The sequence below is a fragment of the Haliaeetus leucocephalus genome, unplaced genomic scaffold, assembly GCF_000737465.1.
Source record: "Haliaeetus leucocephalus isolate CR32 unplaced genomic scaffold, Haliaeetus_leucocephalus-4.0 Scaffold295, whole genome shotgun sequence".
Taxonomy (NCBI): domain Eukaryota; kingdom Metazoa; phylum Chordata; class Aves; order Accipitriformes; family Accipitridae; genus Haliaeetus; species Haliaeetus leucocephalus.
In genome coordinates, this window is record NW_010972731.1 from 9938337 (window position 1) to 9960121 (window position 21785).

At 50.6% G+C, this 21785-nt stretch overlaps 1 protein-coding gene across 4 annotated transcripts in view; it reads left to right on the plus strand.

Annotated features, from left to right (window-relative positions):
- The window catches only part of USP31 (ubiquitin specific peptidase 31), a 45108-nt gene extending 24065 nt beyond the window's left edge, over nt 1–21043 (plus strand). For 3 of the 4 annotated variants that reach the window (XM_010570526.1, XM_010570525.1, XM_010570524.1), the window contains 4 exons: nt 177–402; nt 1248–1406; nt 2138–2290; nt 3334–9437. In XM_010570526.1, the coding sequence (XP_010568828.1) occupies nt 177–402; nt 1248–1406; nt 2138–2290; nt 3334–4874 (2079 nt within the window). In that variant the 3' untranslated portion in view covers nt 4875–9437. Of the gene's footprint in view, nt 1–176; nt 403–1247; nt 1407–2137; nt 2291–3333; nt 9438–19001 lie in introns of those variants that run through there. The other variant, XM_010570522.1, reaches the window with a different exon arrangement.
- Nucleotides 21044–21785: the final 742 nt, after the last annotated feature.

Consider the following 21785-nt stretch of genomic DNA (forward strand, 5'->3'; position numbering starts at 1 on the left):
TAAGGATGTCTGCAGTGATGCTGGAGGACTGCTGCTCAGCCAGGGAGTGACCTGACTTAGAACACCTTTTCAGAAGCAGCTGTTCTGCCCTATGCATTCCTCAACTGGGTTTTTGTTTTCCTCAAGCATGGTGGCCTCACTGCCACTGCAGCTCATGCTATTCTCTGTTTATACAGGAAGGAGACCGAAGGATGAAACTTCAAAACATGGTTAAATTCCCCCTGAGTGGCTTGGACATGACTCCCCATGTTGTTAAACGCAGTCAGAGCAGCTGGAGTCTGCCATCTCACTGGTCGCCCTGGAGGAGACCTTATGGTCTTGGAAGGGATCCTGAGGACTATATCTATGACCTGTATGCTGTCTGCAATCATCACGGCACCATGCAAGGGGGACACTATACAGGCAAGTATCCTGCAATGTTATGTATGTTGGATCCTTTCAGAAAGAAAATGGTTATATTTTTCTATTGAGTGTCTATAACTACTTCATCTGTCTTGGCAAAAGGACCTAACCCAACTAACAAGGGCTGGCTATGTAGTACCAGATGGGTAACTTTTATGACTTTGAGGAATGGAACAATGCCTGTTGACCCAAAATGTCTTACTGTACGTTTCTTTCTCTGCTTTTTTTTTCCTTCAGAGTAATGTAACTGGCCTTTCATGTTTGAAAAATGCTCCTGGCCACTCAATGCAGAACTTCTGTAGTTGCAAGAGGCTGCTATACATAGGAAGTATTTGCACATTGCCTATGTGTGTAGCCAGTTTATGAACTCCTCTTTGCTTGTTCCAGCAGCAACCAGAGCAGCCAGAGAGAGACAAAGTTGCTTGGTGGTTCTTAGGATCTGTATGACTTCACACAGCAGCCCAGAAAATGTGTGTGTCTGGTTTTGTCCTCTGATGTGTGACTCTGGGCTGCGTTGTCCTGGGTGGGCTCAGTCAGAAGGAGATTCACTGAGGGAGGTGGACTGCCACAAGTAACAGAACATGAAGTGAATGGAGCCATCCCAAATGGTGTTCTGTTCTGAGCAGTAGTGTTGGACAAAGAAATCCTGAAATGCAAGCTGTTTATTGTATTCTGGTGGCCTCAGGCCCCCATTTTGCCAGTCAGACTGGAAAAGGATGTGTTGCATGAATAAATCTGTTCCTTTCATTCTCCTCTGAGTCCATCATAGCAGATAAGGTCTTGTTTAAGTTATCATACAGCAAAGCTGAGAGTAGTAGGACTAATAGTAATGTATTTTCTCTCAGCATATTGCAAAAACTCGGTTGATGGCCAGTGGTACTGCTTTGATGACAGTGATGTTCAGCAACTTTCTGAAAATGAAGTCTGCAAGCAGACAGCTTATATTCTTTTCTACCAGAGGCGCACAGCAATCCCATCGTGGTCTGCTAACAGCTCTGTGGCAGGTAAGCCCTGCTGGCATTGTCAAGGAGTGGTTTTAGTTTCTTTCATGGATAGTTTGCCCTTCTGAAGAATTTTCTGCCCAGCTCTAATTAAGCCCCCACTCTCTGTCCCAGAACTCAGCAAGGCTTGTCTGAATCTGCTGCTGTGCATCAGAGGCTGTGGGAAAATCCCACCTCTTCTGTTAAGGCTAGTTGTGGCAAAGAGGCTGCGGAGATGGGGGAGCCCCCCCTCCATCCCCATGGGTAGTTCTGCTCAGAGCTGCCCTTGTCAAAACCATGACATAAAAATGTGACTATTTCATTCCCTCCAGCAGTGCTGTTGGTCTCAAGTAGGCAGCCAGCAGCTGAATGTGTTGGTGGAATCCAGGATGAGCTTTGGACAGATGCAGGCTTGGTGACTTGCCTTTGGAAAGGAAAGGATTTGCACTGCATTTTTTGTGGCAGCTCAAGGACTGCCCTCTGTCTGTGTGCTGTTGCACCGATTCTTTTGATTCACAGTGTAGTGGGACAAGTGCAATTCTGTCTTTCACTTTTATGGTCATAACTATTTCATAAGAGTAAAGACTTATTCTCTTGGCAGTGTGTGGATGCTGTGGCTGTGTGGGCTAGCTCCAGACTCCAGGTATCTGTCGAAGGCAGTGCAGTGCAGTATTTACCTGGCTCTCAGTGGCCTTCCAAGGTTTCATGTGTTCTGCAGCTGCATTGGCCTGATGTCTGTGCCTGCTTCCTTGCAGGCTCCACAAGCTCCTCGCTCTGTGAGCACTGGGTCAGCCGTCTTCCTGGTAGCAAGCAGCCCAGCATTGCTTCGGCAGCATCATCACGACGCACGTCTCTGGCTTCACTCTCGGAATCGGTAGAGCTGACTGGGGAAAGGAGTGAAGATGATGGTGTGTATCAGCACTGCAGTATGTGGGGGATACTGGGCTGCTAGTCTTTCTGTTACAAGATCCCTACTAAAACAGCTGCAAAATATGTAGTTACAAGGGACAGTTACTCTAGCAGCTGGGGGAGGCAGGCACTGTGCTGGTAGGAGGTGGATTCTGGCACAGGTGAGCTCTTCTCTGGTATGAAAGGATGGAGAAGAGCAGGGCAGGAACCTTAAGGAGCCTTTCAAAGAAAGGAAATGCTGACAATGAAACCTCTCAAACAAGAACTTGTTGTGCTTGTGTTTTTTCTGGTTTTCATTGCAGCACCTTTGCAGGGAGACTGACATAGTGCTACAGCTTAGCATAGATATTTATTGTCTGCTGCTGTGCTGTCAACTGCTCCCAGGGAGGTGAGAAGGTACTCAAATTCACTTGTGTGTCAGTTCCTGGCTTTGCTTGGCTCCTCCACATAGTGCCTTGTAACTTCTGAAAATGTGGAGGTTTAGGGGTCAGTCTGAGCATTTTGGAGCACGTATAGAGATGTCCCTGCAGCAGTGTTGTGACAACTGTCAGGTCTAGCCATGGTAGCCACATTTCTAAAATGCTTATTGTTGTACTTTGTGTTGTAAATACAGATACATTGCTTTAGATAAAGAGGTAGGAATCCTACTTTGCCTTTACAGGATTGTATGGGAAATATTCTTTAATAAAGAAAAATGTATTTCTGGGAGCATAATCGTAGTTGGTGAACTAGTTTCAAGGACTTCTAAGGTGCAAAGCCTGTGTTTGGTCTCCTGCTGCTCAGGGATGAGAGGAAAATCTGGATTTTCAGTTATAGGCTTCAGAGAGTTACTTCTGGGTAACCGCTAGCAAATAACAGTTGTTGAATTCCTTATTCAGCTTCATGCAAGAAGCTGTGCCTGCAGCAGGCATGAAGAGATAGGCATACAACGTGGTGTGGGTGGGCTGTCTGACTCTTAGGGAAGTAGCGTCTGTGGATGGGAAGGATAAACTGACTGCAGGCTTGGCTTTCATACTGAGGATGTCACTTTCTTTCTCTGCAGGAGGATTTTCAACTCGGCCATTTGTAAGAAGTGTCCAGCGTCAGAGCTTGTCATCTAGATCATCTGTCACCAGCCCACTGGCAGTGAGTGAAAATGGTGTTAGGCCCTCATGGTCACTCTCTGCAAAACTGCAATTCCGCTCCAACTCTCCATCGCGCTTCTCTGGAGATTCCCCTGTACATACCTCTGCTTCCACCCTGGAGAAGATTGGGGAGGCTGCTGATGATAAAGTCTCCACCTCTTGCTTTGGCAGCCTGAGGAATCTCTCTAGCAGCTACTTGGAGCCCTGTGATGGCAGTCGGCGAGAGAACAGGACAGCTCGCAGAGCTCCTTTGGCTGTCATGGAAGGGGCATTCAGGGAAGAGTCTGTTGTAAGGACATCTAGCTCAGATCTTTCAGATGGGTATGGTAAAAGCTCTGTGCAGCCAGACAGGAATCACCCTGCTTTGGACCCTTTTGATAACAACAATCAAATTGCCTTTGTTGATCAGAGTGATTCTGTGGATAGCTCTCCAGTCAAGGAGGTGAAAGCCCCCAGTGCGATAGGGCTCGCTGCAGAGAAGGCAGATGGCACACCTAAGAAGGTTCACAGCTCCAAGGGAGTTTCTGAGCCAGACAAAAGTTTGAGGAAGGGAAGGACAGTCTTATCTACCCAAGAGACCAAAGTCTCTCACTCTTCTCCACCACTAAAGAGTTCCCAGAAAGTTTCCCGGTCTAGAAGTAAGACGGATGCCTCTAGGGCCAGTGGGCGACATGGGTCTCCTGCTCCCACTCAGGCTAGGAAGGACCATAGCACGAAGCCCCTTGAGGTGGCTGTCCCATCGGCTCAACAGAAGCAAAAGTCAGGTTCTTCTCCATCCTCCACAGCTGCCAAGAAAACCCCATCAGGCTCATTGACTAAGGGCTCTTCTGCTGGGAAAAGCCGGACTTCAGACCGAAGCCTCAGCAGGGAGGGCTCTAAGATAAGTTTGGGGTCGGATAAAACAAGCGTTACCAGCAGTTCAAGAACGAGCTCCCCACGGATAAGCCACTCTAGGAGTGACAGCAGGGCAGTAGACAGCAAGCATGTACGGAGTTCCTCTATGGCCAACCTGCGGTCCCCAAATGTTGGTGTGCGTTCTGGTTTGAAGAGGGACAGCAAGTCAGAAGAGAAAGGATTGTCTTTCTTTAAATCAGCCTTAAGGCAGAAGGAGACCCGGAGGTCAGCAGACCTGGGAAAGACGACGATGCTCTCAAAAAAGACAGGGAGTGGCAGTTCCAAGTTAGGCAGTAAAAATGTGCTGGAAGACAAATCAGAGAAAGGTGTTGTCCCACCAGCCTCTCAAACCAATGCCAACATTACTGCAAAAGAAAAACTTGTCCCAAAAGATGCCACACCCAACAAACATTCTCTGCTATCCAGTCGCAAGTCCAAGTCTTCCCAGCTAGATCCCGGAGTCCAGTCTCCTCCTTCCAGTGGCAAGCAGTCTGCTGACAAGCCGCTGAAAAAATTACCTTCCAGCATGCAGGTGTCTGTACGGCCTTCTCTGGAACCTCAGTGAAATGCTGCAATCCAGGTGTCTTTTCTTCTGCTGAGAAGCTAATTTATTCTGAGCTCTTGTTTTTTTGTTCATGTGCCTAATGTATGTTTTGAGGAGAAGTTAACTGCAAGTTGTTAAAGCGCCTTTTGATTCTGCCATCAAACCAAATAGCTACAGGCAGCCAGCACTGATGCAAGTAGTCTAGCTGGAGTCATTGTTGAACATGAATGCAGCTGTCCCATAGCACTTGTACAGGAGTCTCTTTATGGAAAATGCAACAACTTTCTTCAGATTCAAGGTTTGAAATCTGAAACCCAGTTGTACTGACGCTAGTGTGCTTTGTAGAGCTGTGAACTGATATTCCTTTGGTCTTGTTCCGAGCAGGCTGTGTCCACGCTGGTATATGGCCTTGTTCTGAGCTGTGGAGGATGCGAAGGAAACTGGAGAGACTGCCGCTTCTTTTTGCTCTTTCTCAACCCTCTCTCCCTGCTCCCTTCCATTTTTCAAGCTTTCTAAAGGGCAATATTTCAACACTAATGTTGTTTCTCAGGTATATACTCAGCCAGTATAGGAGGGACTAGCATTAGTGGGTGGACAGAAAGGTACCTGTGAGTCCGTGTGTACATGTGTCTGTCAGACTTCATTTTTGCATTCCAACAGCAGAAAGTTGGGTTTTTTTCATGAAATGTAACCTGCCTTTTTTGTTGCTATGTCTATGAAGAGTTTTACTCTGTCCACACCTAAGGCAACCTCTGCCCTGTCCTCTTTAATTACTTTCTCTCTTTTGAAACACTAGACTAAGCAACAGAAGAAATCACTAAGCAGCAGCTGGTTGCCAGCTCGTACCTGTGAAAGTGCTAGGTGGGAGATGGTTGCAGTGCTGTAGGAGAGCTGTCTTCATGCACCTGAATGGCAGTGATGCTGTTAGGATCCCTGTTCAAACTCCTGAGAAGAAGCGTTTCCTAATGTGCTCAGATGTTTAATCGTAGTGGTGTGAGTATAGCATCTGTTATTTATAGGAGTAATGTTTAGATAAGCCAAGTGTCGTCTTGTCTTCTCTGCCTTCTCTGAGCATGCTTTGAACAAGCCTCTTCGTGCGGGTTGGAGCAGCTGTACCAAAATACCGCAGAGCAGTTTTCACATTCTCCAGAGCGCTGCTACGTTCCTCCCTTCAGCATGCTTGTCACCTTCCTCGGTGGGTCTGGCTACCACAAGTCTCTTTGCAAAATGATTCCCATTCTTGTTTGGATGACAGTCTCTATCAGGGTTAAAACACTGCATCTAGTGACGTCTTTGTTTACAAGCCCTTCTTACAGGGGAGATTCCTCAAGTTCTTTAAGATTCCTCTTAAAAGGTGGATTCCTTAAGTCCTTTTATATACATGTGGTGTAAGCTTTTATTTCATGAGTTTTTATTAATGTGCTGCATATCGTTTATGTACAGCAGCAATCTGTCGTGTAGGTCACGACATGCAGCAGCTGGGCAGTGGGCAGTGTGCTGGGCACGCTTGTCTTCTGAATGAGGTCTTTGCCTGTCATACAGTCTTGTGTAGCAAAGCTTCTCCAGGCGTAGCTTGTGGACAGACATATTTGTACATCTTTTCTGTCAACGTAACAAACAGCCCTCAGACAAGTAGTGACTCTGAGTTAGTCTATTCCACCTCCTCTCTTGAGCTGATGTGCTGATGACCCTGCAAGAAGCCTTGCACCCAGGTCTGCTGGGCACGTTGCTGCTCCGTGATTACTTTTTATACTTGGCTCACCACACGACTGCAGCAAGCTTTGGAGAGAAATGTTTTGGGGGTGGCTGACACCTTGGAGAAAAGGCAGCGTGTGTGTAGAGCTGAGCTGGCGGTGCCCCAGACCTCTGGTCAGTGTGTGACAGTGAGCCCACCTGCAGTATAACCCTCGCTCTGTCCTAATGTTGTTCTGCAGTACTTGCCTTCATGCAACCCAGAAGCAATGCCAGTAGCCTGCATGTTTTTACAATGTGCTGGACTCTGTGCCCTGGACTATGTTTTTAAACCTGAACATGACCATCTTCTTGATGCGTTTCTTCTCCCGGGTATTGTTTCAGTCTCGTTTATAGCAGCAACAAGAAGCAAAGATTGCATTACTTGCTTCTTAAATGTATGACTTGGATTATTGTTGGATTATTTTTTGTTATATCCAGCAGAGCAGATAAGACTTGCTTCACACTGTAGTACTTAAATTACTCCCTGAAATGTTGATGTTGAAGTATTTGTTTAAGGTTTTATCTGTATTAAGGTCTTGCACTGTGTCGGCTCTTCTCTTGTAACAACTCTTCTAGCAAGAATGTAATTCTGGTAGCTAGTGCTAACTTGGTTTGGTATCTTTTAATAGACAGAACCTAGTTTTCTGTGCGTTTTACCATGGGACATTTGTGAAAGGTTATTTTTATCAAATGACATTTTCTTTTCATGCCATTGTTCACTGAAGAAGTTTAAACTGGAAGCTGGTGTATGGGTTTTGAGGTGGTTTTGCTCCTGTATTGCATGCCTGGACTGAAGGAAACTTGAAGCCATGTCCAAACCGGAGTTTTTAGCTGAACACCAGTTCAGTATGTTTGTGTTTGGGGCATGAGAATGGTCATTAGAGCTCCCATTTAGGCAAAATGGGAATGGAGATCCTGGTGACAGGTGTTCCAGCAGCTGATGTTAAAAGCAGTTGAACCTCTGCAGTCCTATGATATGTAATCTAGTTCTTTTTCGGTGTATTCCCCATAATTCCTGATGGAAATTTCTGCCAGCTCCAGCACTATCTACTCTGTGTATGCTGCCAAACTGGATTTTGTACCTACCCCTCTAAGAACAGCACAGGCTGGTGCACAGGCTCCTCGCTCTGCAAATGAGCATGGAGTGGGCAGAAGAGGCTGTACTGACAGTGCCCTCGTCTTAGAGCAGATGAGATGCTGCTCTTCTGTGGTGGGCTGCCAGCATGCGGCATGTTTTCTGGCTCAGGAGGGCTTGACTTAGGGGTGTCCTCAAGGAAAATATCTTGACTTATAAGGGTGCACTGTAGTTCATGTTGAATATAAGGCCCACACCGGACAAAATGTGCAAAGCATGCCCTTGCAGGACCTGGAAAGTGCAGTCCCTGTTTGGTGGCTGCGTCGATTCTGTAACAAAGCAGTTTGGAAAGCAGCCGTTTGCTGCCATTCTGCATCTCTGCTTTTTGGTATCGCAGATTTCCAGTAGTATATGAGCTTCCTTGCACAGGAGAGCGTTTGAAAGGTGTGGGTCCAGGGGACAACAATGTTCATAGTGTAAAACCAAGCCTCGTTGCTGCTAAAGTCATGGCTCCATCAGTGATGTAGAGTAAATCTTTCTAAAACTGAATGTAGGTTATTGCAGGCCCTACTTAAACTGATTTGGGGAAGAGCAACATCAGTCTTCTCTCCTTGCTTTACAGCAGACTTATTTCTTAGCCTTTTCATGCATAGGAATTCCTGTTTGTGTATTGCGTTGTCCAGATGCAAGGATGTGGCACGATACTAGGGAACACTCCAGAGAGGGACCTTCCACGTCCTAGATGCCAACACCACCTTGGCTTTGTGTATTGATCCTTAGAGCAGTGAAGGCTTGAGGCTGTTCTGAAGCAGCCATTTGTACATGATCACCTCTTTTCTTAAAATTCATGTTTGGCTTCAGAAGCACTCATGCCTGTGGAGGAGGTGGGTTCTGCCATCTTCCGAAGGTCACCGCTGGCCAGGGATCTCCACCTGCCCTTGGGTGGTGGCACGTGGGGCCCAGAGGTCTCATGGCTGGCCATCTGAGTGGGACAAGAATGGCTGCTGTCTGGTTCTGCTTTCTGAGTCACGCACAGCCATGGCACGTGTGGAACGGCCTGTGGTGTGGCTGCCTGTGGGGTGAGCTGTGCTGGCTTGGGGGTGGTGGAGTCTGGGACCCCAGTGCCAATGACCTGGACGCAAAGGTTTTACAGGGCAGCCTCACGCTGGTGAGAATGCCTTGAAAGGGGGAGGTCCAGCACTGTCCCTCTGCTCAAACAGTGTGCAAGCTCCAAAGAAAAGCAGGCTTCAAGTCCTCTGAAGGATTTTATGATGCGTTTCCAAAAAACTTTGGGTTGAACTCACCTCCATTGGCCATGTGTAACTCGTATTTCACACCACATCCCCAGTCTGACACTTGCTCCTGTTCCTGGAATCAGCCCTCTGGGCGCAGGAAAGCAGCGCCTTCATTCCAGTGCTAGATTCCTGCTGGAGTCACCTAAAGAAATTATTTTTACCCCTTTTGGGCTGCGTCTTTTGGATAGTGTTTAGTAGTATACAAATTATAAGCACATTTTCAATGACATGAATCAAAGAGGCACCTTTTATTTGTATTAATCACATTTGATAGACAATTTGGTGCCTGCAGTTCTCTGTAACTTATAAGTGTCTCACTTTGGGTGTATAAATTGTTAACCCTTTCAAACTTATAAAATATGGCTAAATAAAAAAAATGCTTAGGATAGAAAATTAGCAGCTTAATTACAGTACACTTATTCCACTGTAAGTGCCCTCATCCATCTTAGCTGCAGGGTTGTTTGCTTTCCAAAGCTGAAACTTGAGCATGATCAACCATTTTTTTTTTTTCCTCAGTAATAAGGGCAGTTTTGCATGGCAGTTCTCTCGCTGTACCCAAATGCATGCACTTCCTAACTATGCAAGCATCTAATACAAGCCACAGACCGTGCTTTCAGTATCAGAATCCACTCGGTAGACTCCAGAGCACTGCCCTGAGTCTGTATTTCTGTTTCTTGGTGCAGCTGCGTGTCAGCACATAGGAGCATGTCCCTGGGTTCCTGCTTTGTTTGCACATCTTTGATTCTTTCCTTTGCAGAATTCTGCATTACCGACAAGGCTGGAGTGTAGCATAATGTCAAAGGGATCTGAAATGTTGAAATGAGAACAAACTGGTTTTCTGTATTGTATTGTTTTTTCTTTTTTTAACAGGGAAAACCTGATCAGTGTTCTGTATGTAGCCTGCCATTTTCCATGTAACTTTAATGACATGTTCTATGTTGTGAGAAGAGGCAGTCACCTGTAGCCGTATAAGCACTCAAAAAAAGAGTTTTTGTTGAATTTCCATGCTACGGGAGTAGTTTCCAGTTGTCGGTGTGGTGCCCATACTGGTAACGGGGCTTCTGCCTGCCTTCCTGGGAAGAGCCGGGCCGGGCCCCAGCGGCCCATGGGGGTGGCTGTGCTTCCCATTCATGCTCCAGAACCGTGGTGGTGTTTGCATTTCTGAGCTGTGCTGCCGTTCGACTGCAGATCCCACCGGGGTGGTTGTACGCACAGCGGGGCCGGTCGGGGTCGTAGCCCATGGGGCAGAGCGGGCAGCTTGCCTGCTTGGGGCGGCTGATGCGGGGGCAGGTTGGCAAGGTCTCGCGAGCTGAGTGTTGGGTTATAGCAAGAAGCGTAGGTCCCGGGATTCCTCCTGGGCTGCCGTGCTGTGCCCCTGCGAGGGACCACCGCGCAGCACCCTTGTCTTCGCAGAGCAGCCGGCCTGAGCAGTGGCGGGGTGTCAGGCAGGTTCTTGGCCCCACTCCCCCTGCGGGCTCTGTGCCCGTCCCCCTTGGTCAGCGGGCACAGAGAGGGTTTGGAAACAACATTCCAAATAATTTTACTGTTATCTTTTTTGTATCCTTGTCATTTGCCTACTAATCCAAAATAATTTGGCGGTATCTAATGTTACCTGTGGAGGGAACTGAAATTTAGTTTTAATCTGTGGTGAGATGAAAGTACTACATGGTTTTCTTAATAAAAGCACCGTAAAGCATTTACTATTAGGAGCTTTATTTTGTAAAATAAAAGTACCTGAAGACTTGTACAATATCTGTATTGGGTCTAAAGGTTTAGGGAGTCTTCTATTTTTTTAAAGGCGATAGCACTCAATTTATCTGCAAATAGTGTTTTTTAAAAGACACAGATTAAAACTAAGTGTAAACACAAATCCTGTTTCACTCTAGGCCCTGCAGCACAAACGCGTTGCAAGAAAGTTAGCATTAGGTTTGTATGGCATTTGTGCAGTGCAATAAGAAACCATTTTTAGGTGCTACATTGCCTTGGGTAGGGGTGACACAAGGGAATACAGGCTACAAGTGGCTAGATTATTTTCTTGTGGCCTTCCAAGTATTAATTTGTACAGGTTTGCTCACCAACTGTGCCTCACCATTGGTTAAAATTGAATTTTAAGTCCTGTTGCAAATGCAGTTTCTCTTCTGGACGCAATGTCAGATTTTACACTGGAGTATCTACAGTTCTAAAAACTGCATGTCACATCACTGTACACTGATAATGGGACGTGGGGCTTGCCCACACCTTTGATATTCTCTTCTGTATTTTAATGTTTTTGAACTGTACAGTAATCTGGAAAGCAGGCTGTCTTTACTTGGGATTGAACATTGTACCATAAATTTTAAATTATTTGAGGACAAGTGCATGAGACTGTGTCAATGCCTTTTATTATTTATTTGTATGTTTTATTATTCAAGGTGTATGCACTTTTAATATGCAGAATTTATATTTTTATGTTAAAAATCATTTTCTTTCAGAAAGAAGAGTTTGAATATGAGGAATTGGAATTAAGTGCAAAAAGGGGAATATGTAATAAAATACAATAAATTTATTACTAGGCATCCTGCCTGAGTGAGCATTTTTACAGGTCCACATCATTGCCCGACAAGGCGGCAGTGGCTGCACACTGTGCTGCTCCAGCCTCGCCGGGTTCCCTGCTCTGGCTCGCCGGTGGTGCTGCCCTGTCTGCTCCCCTGCGCCGAGCACCCCGTGGGCTCGCTCAGGGACCCCCTTTCTTTTTTTCTTGGGGTTTGTGTCAGCGTGTTGCAGTTGCAGGTCCTGCCGCTGATGCTCCGTGCTGCCTGCGGTGGGACTTGCTCCCCTGCAGAAGGGGAGCGTCTTTGGGGAGCAGGTCCCCTGTGTGCGTGGGGGGACCGCAGGGGGCTTCAGTGCTGGCTCTAACCATACAGCTGTGGCTGCTCTGCCCCCTCTGTGCAGGCATGGGATGGGGGGCAAGGCCTTAGTAACTTCCCCCTGTGTCCTGAACGGGGGTCCTCTCTGCTCCTCCTGGGAAACAAAAACCCGGAGGCCTGTTTTTGGGCATAGACCTGTGTGCTGGGGAGGGGGAGAGACGGGCTCCTACCTTACGCCCCGGTATTGTCCCTGATGCTTCTTTCTCCACAGACCAGCAGCCCAGGTCCTGCTGGTGCTCGGCTGGGGTCCCTGCTGCCGGCATATCGTGAGAGTGGGGTGCAGGACCTGGACGGAGCCTTTTTGTGCTGGTGAGTTTGGTCTGTGAGCCCCATGGGCAAGGGGATGTGATCTGGCCCCTCTTTAGGGTTCGGGGGCTCATACCTGGCCAGGCAGAGGTGGGGGTCTCTCCTGTCTGCCTGGCTGTACCTTCGTGTCTGGGCTCAGCCTCCCTGTTCCTGCCCCTAAAGCCCTGCGGAAAGCTCAGGCCTCCGCTTGAAGGCTGCAGCTGCCCTGGCGCCTGTCTGTCCGTGGGTCTCTGATCATGGCTTCCCACCTGTGTTGGCCCCAGGGCAGCTGGGGCTGCGATCCCCTTGCCGGTGGGTGCAAGGCTCTGTTGGGAGCATCCCCGTGTCCCCTCTCAAGTGCAGTGCTGGTGCTGGCCGTGCTCCAGCCTGCTCTTTGTCCCCTGGCTGCTGTAGTGATGCAGTGTGCAGCTCCTCTGCTTGAGGTTTGGTTCGATACTAGCCTTCTTTAATGGTTCTTTATTGAACTGAGGCTTAAACTGTGCAAGAGTGATAGTAACAAAGTGTTTAATTGTGTTCTCCTCTGGCTCTGTCCTAATTAAATATTGTTTTTCATTTAGCAGGGTGTGCAGCGGTGGCTCTCCTGCTGTGGAGGAGAGCATGGGCTGCTGGGCAGGAATGCAGATGGGCTGCTCCTGCTGCCTCCTTGCCTCGGCCCAGTGAGGAGGATGGAGCAAGGTGGGAGGAGGATGGAGCAAGGTGGGAGGAGGATGGACCGTTGCTCTCGGCTGCTGAAGGGAGGACCTCTCTGTCTGTCTATGCAGGTGGCCGCATCATCTGCAGGGGACACCCTCGGCTGGGTGAGCTGCTCCAGCTGCGGCTGCTGCAGGCACGGCTGGGCAACCATCCCCGTGGCTGCTGGGCTGCCTGGGCTCCGGTCTGGAGGGCAAATGGGGTGTGAAATGCTTTAGCAATCCAACTTGTCATCTTGGCTGAAGAACAGGTGGAAAAAATGGAAGACTTCGTGGCTGGAGCTGCCTGGGGGCATTTCCACTGTGGACTCTGATCTTCCTGCTTGAGTGAGCCATCAGATCGGTGTAGTAAGGGCTGCTGCTTGTGCTTCACAAACTTGCCTTTAAATGCAATTTTTGATTCTCAAGAGTTTTTTTTCCTTCTCCTCTCTCCTCATCCCTCCTGTGTGCACATTTTTGTCTTCCTACTCTGTGAGATGCAGCATCTCGTATGTGCCCAAACACACAAAAGCAGCACTCCAGCGGGAGGAGCAGCCTTGGAGGCTTGGCATTGATACTGGGGCTGCTTTGGTCTGGCTGGGCAGGTCCTGTTGGCCAAGAGCATGGTTGGGGCAAGGCTTGGCACACGCTGTGCTATCCAGGCTCCTGTCCTTGGCAGTGGGGCTCTCATGTGGAGTTGCAGAGAGATGACTGCCGTTGTGGAGTTGTGGCTGGCTGCTGCTATTTGGTTGTCACCTTTGCTATATTGCTACAGCAAATGGTCAGCTCTGTGGGGTGTGGGGCAGGATGGTTGGGCATTTCCCCTTATTTGGATTTGTTTGCAAGCTGCTGCTCGTGGGGTTGATCTACACCAGGAGTCAGCAAGGGCAGGTGTAGGTGGGGATAAGGTGGAGAGTCTCTTCTGCTTTATTCTGGCCAGTTCTGGGGTGAGGCAGTTCTGCAATATACTTTTGGTGTGAAGAGGAGCCTCAGCCCAGCCTCCTTATGCCTGCAATAGCTGCTTTTTCCTTATAAATCTTGTTGCCTTTCTGTCTCAGGGCTGTAGAATATTGTTCTCTCTCCAGCACTGGGGACAGCAGTAAACTGCACCATGGTGCATTGGTAATCTCCAGTTCTCTGGACAGAAGGGGAAGGGGCAGCTTTGCCCTGGAGTGCTGGCTGGAGGGCTGTGGAGTTGCTGTCCCTTCCAAGGAAGCCAGCAGGATCGTGCCACAGGGCTCGTCCCTGCCCCGCTGAGCTGGTGGAAGCCTGGCCGGGAGCCCAGCACCTCCCCTGATAGCGGAGCTCCAGCTACAGTGAAAAATATGCATCTAAGGGACTGCTCTGCCTTTCTCCTGATTGCACTGAGCGCTCTGGTGCCTGTGATTGCCGTGGTCTTCCAGCAGCCAGTGCTAGAACCACGGCCCAGCTCCGGGAGCTGCAGAGCCGTGGCCCGAGGGGTCCCCGGCTGCGCATCCCTGGGGTGTCGAGGCACCACCGACCACTTCCAGGGAGGGCTGGGGGGCAGACGGTGCATCTGCCCCTGTGCCTCAGGGCGGGGTGCTGGGGGCCGCTGCTCCCACCCCAGCCTGGGGGCACAGGGATTCCTGGGGGGCTGTTACAGCCTGGGATCTGCCCCTGCTCCCCGGCTGGTGCGTTTCCCAGCTGGGGACGTGGGGCACACACCGCTCCCTGCCCATCTGCGGTCCCCCAGGTCTGACTGCCAAGCCCAAGTCTGGTGTCCCCAGCAGAGAGCACGGCAGCAACTTGAGGGGAGCCTGGCTCTTCCTGCGGCAGGACCGGTCCCAGCACTGAGAAACCAGTTTGCCAGCCCTCCCACGCTGTGGGGTTGGGGGATGTGGCTTGGGCTCTGGGCTTCATCTTGCCCACCCAGCGGCCAAAGGGCACAGGGAGGTGGGCAGGGTGCTGTTGGCATGGGGCACTGCGTCTCGGACAGCAGTAAGCTTTGAAGTGATGTGTTGGTTGTCAGTGTGTGCCTGCTGCAGTGCTTACTGCCCAGGGCAGGCAGGGGCCACCCATGAATCCCCCCGTAGTCCCCAAGTCACAGATGTGTTACCAGCTGGTGCTGATCTCCTATCGCCCAGCTGCAATTATAAAAATAATGAAGTTAGTTTGTTTTCCAAAAGCCATGTTGCGTTGCCTCCTGCCACAGCATGTCCCTGGGACCTGGGGGGACGCGTGGGCACTGCCAGCCCCTGCCATACAGCCATGTGTGCAGTTTTGGTCTGTGTTTCTATCCATCCCACTGGGAATGGTGAGCTGGAGCCAAGTCCCCCAGGGTGGCCCACGGGTGTTGGGTGGAGGAGCTGGTGGCTACACTGGACAGTCATGGCATACGACTCCCATCCTTTTATTGCATACCAGAGAGAATAATTACTTCATGTCTTGTATGGAAATGAGGATGACAGATGTCATAAAATCATAGGGTCATCACTTATTTATAGGTGATTACATTAAAGAGATATTAATATAGCCAAAGGCTTTGCAGAATTAGTGTTAATATATTTTTGTTTATTATATTTGCCAATATTTCTCCAATCCAGCCGGGTTTTTATGGCCTCTTATTAAATAGAGAGCCTGCTGCAATTCCCCTAACCTAGCTGGGAGGATGGTGAGAGGACGATTGGAAAACACTTGAGAACTTTGATCTTCAAGTGATTAAATTTTATTGCCTCCTTGTTTATGAGGGTCCGATGGCAGGTGCTTCGTGTGCTGTGAAATGAAGCGAGGGCAGGTTAGGGCTCGAGCGGTTATTAAATCTGGGTCAGGAGGGGAGGCTGCGTCTGGGCACAGAGCTGGGGCTCACAGATGTTTGGGTCCTCGGCCAGGATTACCGCTGTGCTAAACCAGGATTAGATTACTGCAAAACGAGGCGCAGACTTCTGACACCCCGGGGAGGTGGGGGTGTCCCTGGGGAGTGCTGGCTGGGGGGGGGGCCAGGCTTTCTGCCCTGTCCCCATGTCCCGGGAACCTGGTCTTGGGGCTGGCAAAGCCCCTGTCCCGCAGGGCTGCAGCTTGCCTGCCGCTGGCTTGGGGGGCACTAGCAGACCCCCCCAGCTGATATGCAAACCAGAGGAGCCAAGAAAACCACTTGTTTGGCTGGAGGACCCGATCCGGTGGTGGCTGTGCCGTGCAAGGACGGTTGCTGGTTGTGCCGATTGTGGAGGCTGAGGGTGCGGAGAATCGATGTGCGAGGAGCTGCCTGCTCGCTGCCTGCAGGCAGCCGCTGTCTGTTGGGATATTTATTAACACCCGGCTGCCTCTGAGAGCCAGAACAAAACCCAATCTTTGGAGGCCGTCAATAAATTATAACATATTAGGCACTGTCATCCATATCCCTGGACTCTTAAATTTTGTTCTAATTAGAGTATCGCTTTTCCTTTCTCAGCACTTTTTCCTCTCTGCTGTGTATCGATCCTTTCTCTGTGGGGATCTGACCAACTGTTGACAATTTATGGTAACATAAAACTAGTACCTCTTATAGCAAAAACTCAGCTTTTAATAAAAACCGCTGACACCAGCCTCTCGCTGGCAGCCTAACCTGATTACCAAATGGATTTAGCAGTTAAGGCCGTGCTGATGCCCTGGTCGTTTTGCACATAGGGATTTTTACTGTAACACTTAACGGGCTTTCAATTGTCATAATATTTCATAAATACATATGTACCTAATTGAAAGCTTTGAGGCCAACAGCAAGTCCTGAGAGTGCTCCTGAAACCTCGCCTGCCTGGTGGACACTCACAGCTTTTATTTGATGGTGAACTGGGGCAGCTGTAGGGTTGGGTCGCTGATGAAATTGCTTTCTCCATCTGCCAGGGGGAATCCTATGTGCAGGTTTTTGTCATATGCAAAGAAGAGCCTGATGATATCTGATGATATCTCCCATTAACACCTGAGCGCGGTGTTGTGCTGATGAGATGCGCTCCTCACCGTGCCACCCCTCGGGAGCTTGCTGTGCCTTCATGGCCCCAGAGGTGGCGGCTCAGTTTTTGCACCTACAAAACCTCTATGTCGGTTTGTGAACGCTGTACTGCCCTCGGTGTTAAGGCTCTTCCCGACGGAGGGATGGCTGGCAGCTTGGAGCTGGTGGTGCTTAATTGCCCTGGAGATGGAAGACCTCGAGCACCCTGCAGGGCTTGTCCTGCCCGTGCCACCTGGGACACCGGCCGCCCAGGTGAGGGACTCGGTCCCCGTGAGCGCCCAGGGCTGCTCGCACTGCCACTGACCCATGCCGCTCTGCACCCTGCTGCTGCTGGGGGCTGAGCGGCATCCCAGGGTCTGCCCTGTGGTGTGGGGTGACGGCCGCAAGCTTGGGGAGCAGAGACTGGCCGCTGCCACGAAGGAAATGATTTTGCAGCTACTGGGGTTTGCTCACTTGTTGAGGCCATTTCCGAGGCTCCCACCTGGCTGGGAGCGCTCACTGTGTTGGTGCTAGTCCTGCTGCCTCTTCTGGAGATGTTTAAATTGGGGAAACGAGCACATCGTTGGCTGCCGGAGCAATTTATCAAGGCATCGCATGGCCCTTTTTCCACATTAGTTTCATCCATTGAAAAAATAGTAAGAAACTGCATGTCTAACATAATGACCTGAATTTCTTAATACACGAATGCAGTGTGGATGGCTGTGTGTTTCCACTTGGTCTGAGCTAAACTGTGATAAATTGATCCTTCCTGAAGGTATTGAATATTTCTCAAACTATTCATCAGCCCCACGACAAATTCTTCTGTCGGCCCTAGCTGACATCTGATTTTAAACAATTCTTCCAGGCCCCGGTGCAGAGGAGTGGCTGCTTGGAAAGCAGGGACCTTATCATTTTTTAATGTACTGCAGTTCCTGGGCTTATGGAATATTTATAGTGAAGTCGTTATTTACCAAACAAGCTAGAGCGTTTGCAGGAACCCCTGGTCGGGGGATAACCCGGGCATCTCCTGTGCCCCTTTCCTTGGTGGCTGAGGGTCCGGCTGGGGTGTCCTGGCCCCAGATGCCATAGGGCCTGGGTCCCCAATGTGCCTCTGGCTGCAGGGCCATGCCTGGAGCTTGGGCTCGTTGCTGTGGATGACGAGGAGCTGGTGGGCAGGGATGAGGATGGCAGGGGATGGGGGGATGCTGCTGTGAGTGGAGGGCTTTGATGCTGGGAAGCCTCCAAGCCCTTTCACTTGTCCTGGCTCCAGCTCCCCTGGCCCCTTTGCTGCTCTCCTCTGTTGATGAGTGCCGGTGGCTTTGCAGGTCGAGGCTGGTTGTGGATTCCCAGACCCGTGGGTCATCGGCCCGCTGGTGTGTCCCCGCAGGCTCCGTGGGGGCGTGGGGTCCCCGGGAGCGTTGGTGGCCACGCTCTCCTGGGAGCAGGCAGCACGGTGGCATCCAGCACTGGCAGCCCAGCTCCTGCTCCGGGGCTGCATCACTCCCTGGGCATCCCCTTACTCCCAGCCCTCCTGTGCCTTCCCTCCCAGCCCGCGTGCGGGGCTGAAAGCGCTGTCTCTGCGTAACGCAGCGCTATCGGCTTGTTGTTCTGGGTGTCGCCAATACTGTAACATCTGCTCTCCCTGCTATTTGCTTCTGTCTAATTCTTTTTTTATTGAAATGAGTTTAAATTGTCTGAGAATATATTAGATTACTCTTTCCCTGCGGTTAGCATACTTGTATAGATGTGAATAAACCGCACAGTTAGCAGCACTCGCATGCGCTCTTGCTCCCTTTTTTAATCTAAAAGAAGCCGGCTCCCTGGAGAACTGGCGCATTTCCTAACGACCTTAATGAGTTTCCATAGCCGGGGTCAGATTATCTAGAAAGGCGGTAATGGTGGGCCCGGGAGGTGGTTTTCCCTCCACCGCTGCGCCTCTCCGATAGCTTTGTACTCCAGACTGTAAATAAAGCAGAGTTTGATAGCTCTGCCTGGGTCTGCGATGAATACATTTTCTCCTTTAATAGGCAGAAGTGTGTGTGTTGCAAAGCAATTCATGAAGCCCATATGACAGTCTTTAAGCATTTTAATATTTTGCAAATGATTTATCATTGGTAACGAGCAGATGATATACTCCACTTCAAGGGTATGGATTATCTATTAAAGTCCATGCGTAAAAGGCGTCTGCAAATGACATACTGCTGCAGAAAACGGAAAGTACAACTTATCTTTTGTTTTACAGGAGGGGTCAACAGCTTCTGCCACAGCTCAGGAGATAACCAGCCTCCCCGCTCGCTGCTCTAATGACGTCGGTAAATATCTGCCGCGGTGGGGTCCTGTACCGTGCCAGCACCGATCCTGCCCCTGCGCTGCCTTTGGAGGCTTCAGCCCGTTGAACCGGAGCTCACGTCGTGCCTGGTTAAGAGCGGAGGGTGATGCTGATTCACTCCTGCCACTGGATGAGTTCATGGGCTGTGATATCATCTCTCAGGGCTCCCTCTGCTCCAAGGAGTGCAGGAGACGTCTGCTTGCTTTATTGATGAAGCAATTCATACGGTGGGGCTGGTCATACCGCATGCTGCCGAGGCAGGCCGGGGAGGGGGGGGCTGCCCAGTGGGTCGGTGCCGTGGTGGGTGGCAGCCCTGCGGGAGCTCGCCTGGCTGGGGGCCGAGGTGCTCTATCCCTGCCTGGGCGGCTGCAGAGGGGCTGCCCCCCTTGTGCTCTCCGCACACCGTGCTGGGGGGATTGTGTGTGTGTGTGCCTACCGGTGGCCTGCGCTGCCTGCAGCTCCGGTGGGTGCTGGCTCCATCGTTCAGGGACGCACAGTGGGGCTGAGCAGCGCGCCCGGCCCTGGGCACCTGCAGTGGGTCTGCCATGGGCTGGCGAAGCCACAGCCGGGGCTGGTGCCAGCCTTCCCTGTGGCAGCAGCGGCGGATCGGCTGCTGGGAAAGGCCTTGCTCTGCTCTTGCCTGGGGGGCACGGGGATCTCACTGGTGTGAGATGTGTGGGGATGGAGAGTTGTCACCCCCCTCGTGTTTGGAAAAGAGCAGACAGGGGCTTTGGGGCTTAAAGCTTACCCTGGGTGCCCCTTGGAGCCAAGAACAGATCTGTGAGCATGCAGGGAAACGCTGCATGGTGTGATGCTGTCGTGGTGTGACGCTGCATGGTGTGACACGTGCTGTGATGCTGTGCCTGGCCCCGTGCCCCGGCTGCTCCCTTCTGCAGAGGACCCACAGCACAGGGTGTCTCCCATGGGTGCATGGGGTTGTCCCCTGCTCCTCCTGCAAAACTAGAGCAGCAGAAGGTGCCGTGCTGCCTGGTTTCACCAAGACCTGCTACCCGCCCCCCCCTGCCCTGCATATCGCAGTGGGCTCAGCCTCCCTGAGGGAGGTGCTGGCTGCGGGACACGTAGCTCTTTGCACACCTCAGTGCTGACTTTGACCTTCTTTCATGCGTTTTGCAGTCAGTGCTGCCCGTCCTGGCGTGGCACAGCCAAGCTCTGGGGCCAAGTGAGGCTTTGTGGGCTTGGGGTGATGGTGAGGGGGGCATGTGTCCCCTGAGCGCTGGGCATCTCCCATGTGTGCCCCTCGCTTCACTGTGTGGGCGGCTGCAGCGGCTTGGTGGTTGCAGGTGGAGGCGAGGCGGGACCCTTGCTGCCATGTGGTGGCTGCCGTTGGTGCAGGAACGGCGTGTGTTTTGCCCCATTGCTGTGCTGGTGAGATTAATGCTGGTTATTGGGTTGGGAGTTTTATCACCTGAATGTTTCCTCTTAGCTCCTGAAACCAACTTCAGCCCAGATTTATTACCTGGCAAATAAATAAAAGTGCAGGTTTATTTTGCCTCCTTGTTCATCAGAAAGGAATGAAAATGTAAGCAAAATATTAAAAATAAAATAGACTCAGTTTTACTTTAATTGACCTTTGATTTTTAACTTAATACCTTCCCCATGTTGCTGCTTCAACCTTTAATTTCTCTTGGTGAAGTGGCTGTGTTCAATGATTCATTCTGTCCCGAGGCAAAGCACACACTGTAATTGGTTTTTAACTTCCTGGAATGTCAAAGCCAGGATTGAAATTTTACGTATCACACCACCAATTCAATACTGGCTTTAATAATAATGTTGCAGAAAGGAAGGCAGATTTACAGCTGTAGAAAAATGTAATCAAATTTTAAGCCAGAATGCAATAAGTCCAAATGCTAGTTTTCATTTGGAAGCTTGTTAGATAAATGTGGTATCACCTGAGCGGTTCCCAGATCATTTCTGTCGCTCCCTGCCACATCGAGTGTTGCCGGCGGAGGTGGAGGAGCTGCAGGAGCTGCTGCCTGCGGCGCTGCCCTGGGCTGGGGCAAGACACAGCCCTGGGTGCAGGCTGCACCTTGGGCACGGGGCAGCTGCATGGGTATGGGGTACCCCTGCTGCTCCCCGGTCCTGCAGCCCGGGACAAGCTGATGGGAAGTGTGTGAATGGGAGCCGCTCATGATGGCATCTGCCCCAGTGTACACCCCAGGACGGAGCCGCGCTGCAGCCAGAGTTGCCGACCCATGCCTGGGCGATGCTGTGGTGCCCACCACAGAGCTGCTGCTGCCCTTCTGCTCTGCCAGCCGGGGTGCTTCTGGGGGGGAACACCCCTAATACACTGCAAATGCCAAATAAGTAATCGATTTTGGCCAATTAATGTCTGATAAAAACTAATAACCCTTCTCTCCCTTTCTTATTACCCAATGACCTCCAGCAATCCATTAGTTTAACAAATGATATGTGAGTGTTCAGCATGGCTAATGACTCTGGATTAAACCCAGTGACACCTAATTCATCAGTGCGCTCCTGCACTGCAGTGCCCATTACGCCTTGTTCTCGTCCATCACCACCAGTTTCTCACGCCACCGGTTGGCATGCTGCTGGCACCCTTGCATGGAGGTGGCCCTGGGGATGCGTCATGCTGGGTGCTCTGTCCCCTCATCCCCTGCTTCCTCTGGCTGGAGCCACCAGCACCCATGCTGGGCCAGACCCACCTTCACCCAGCAG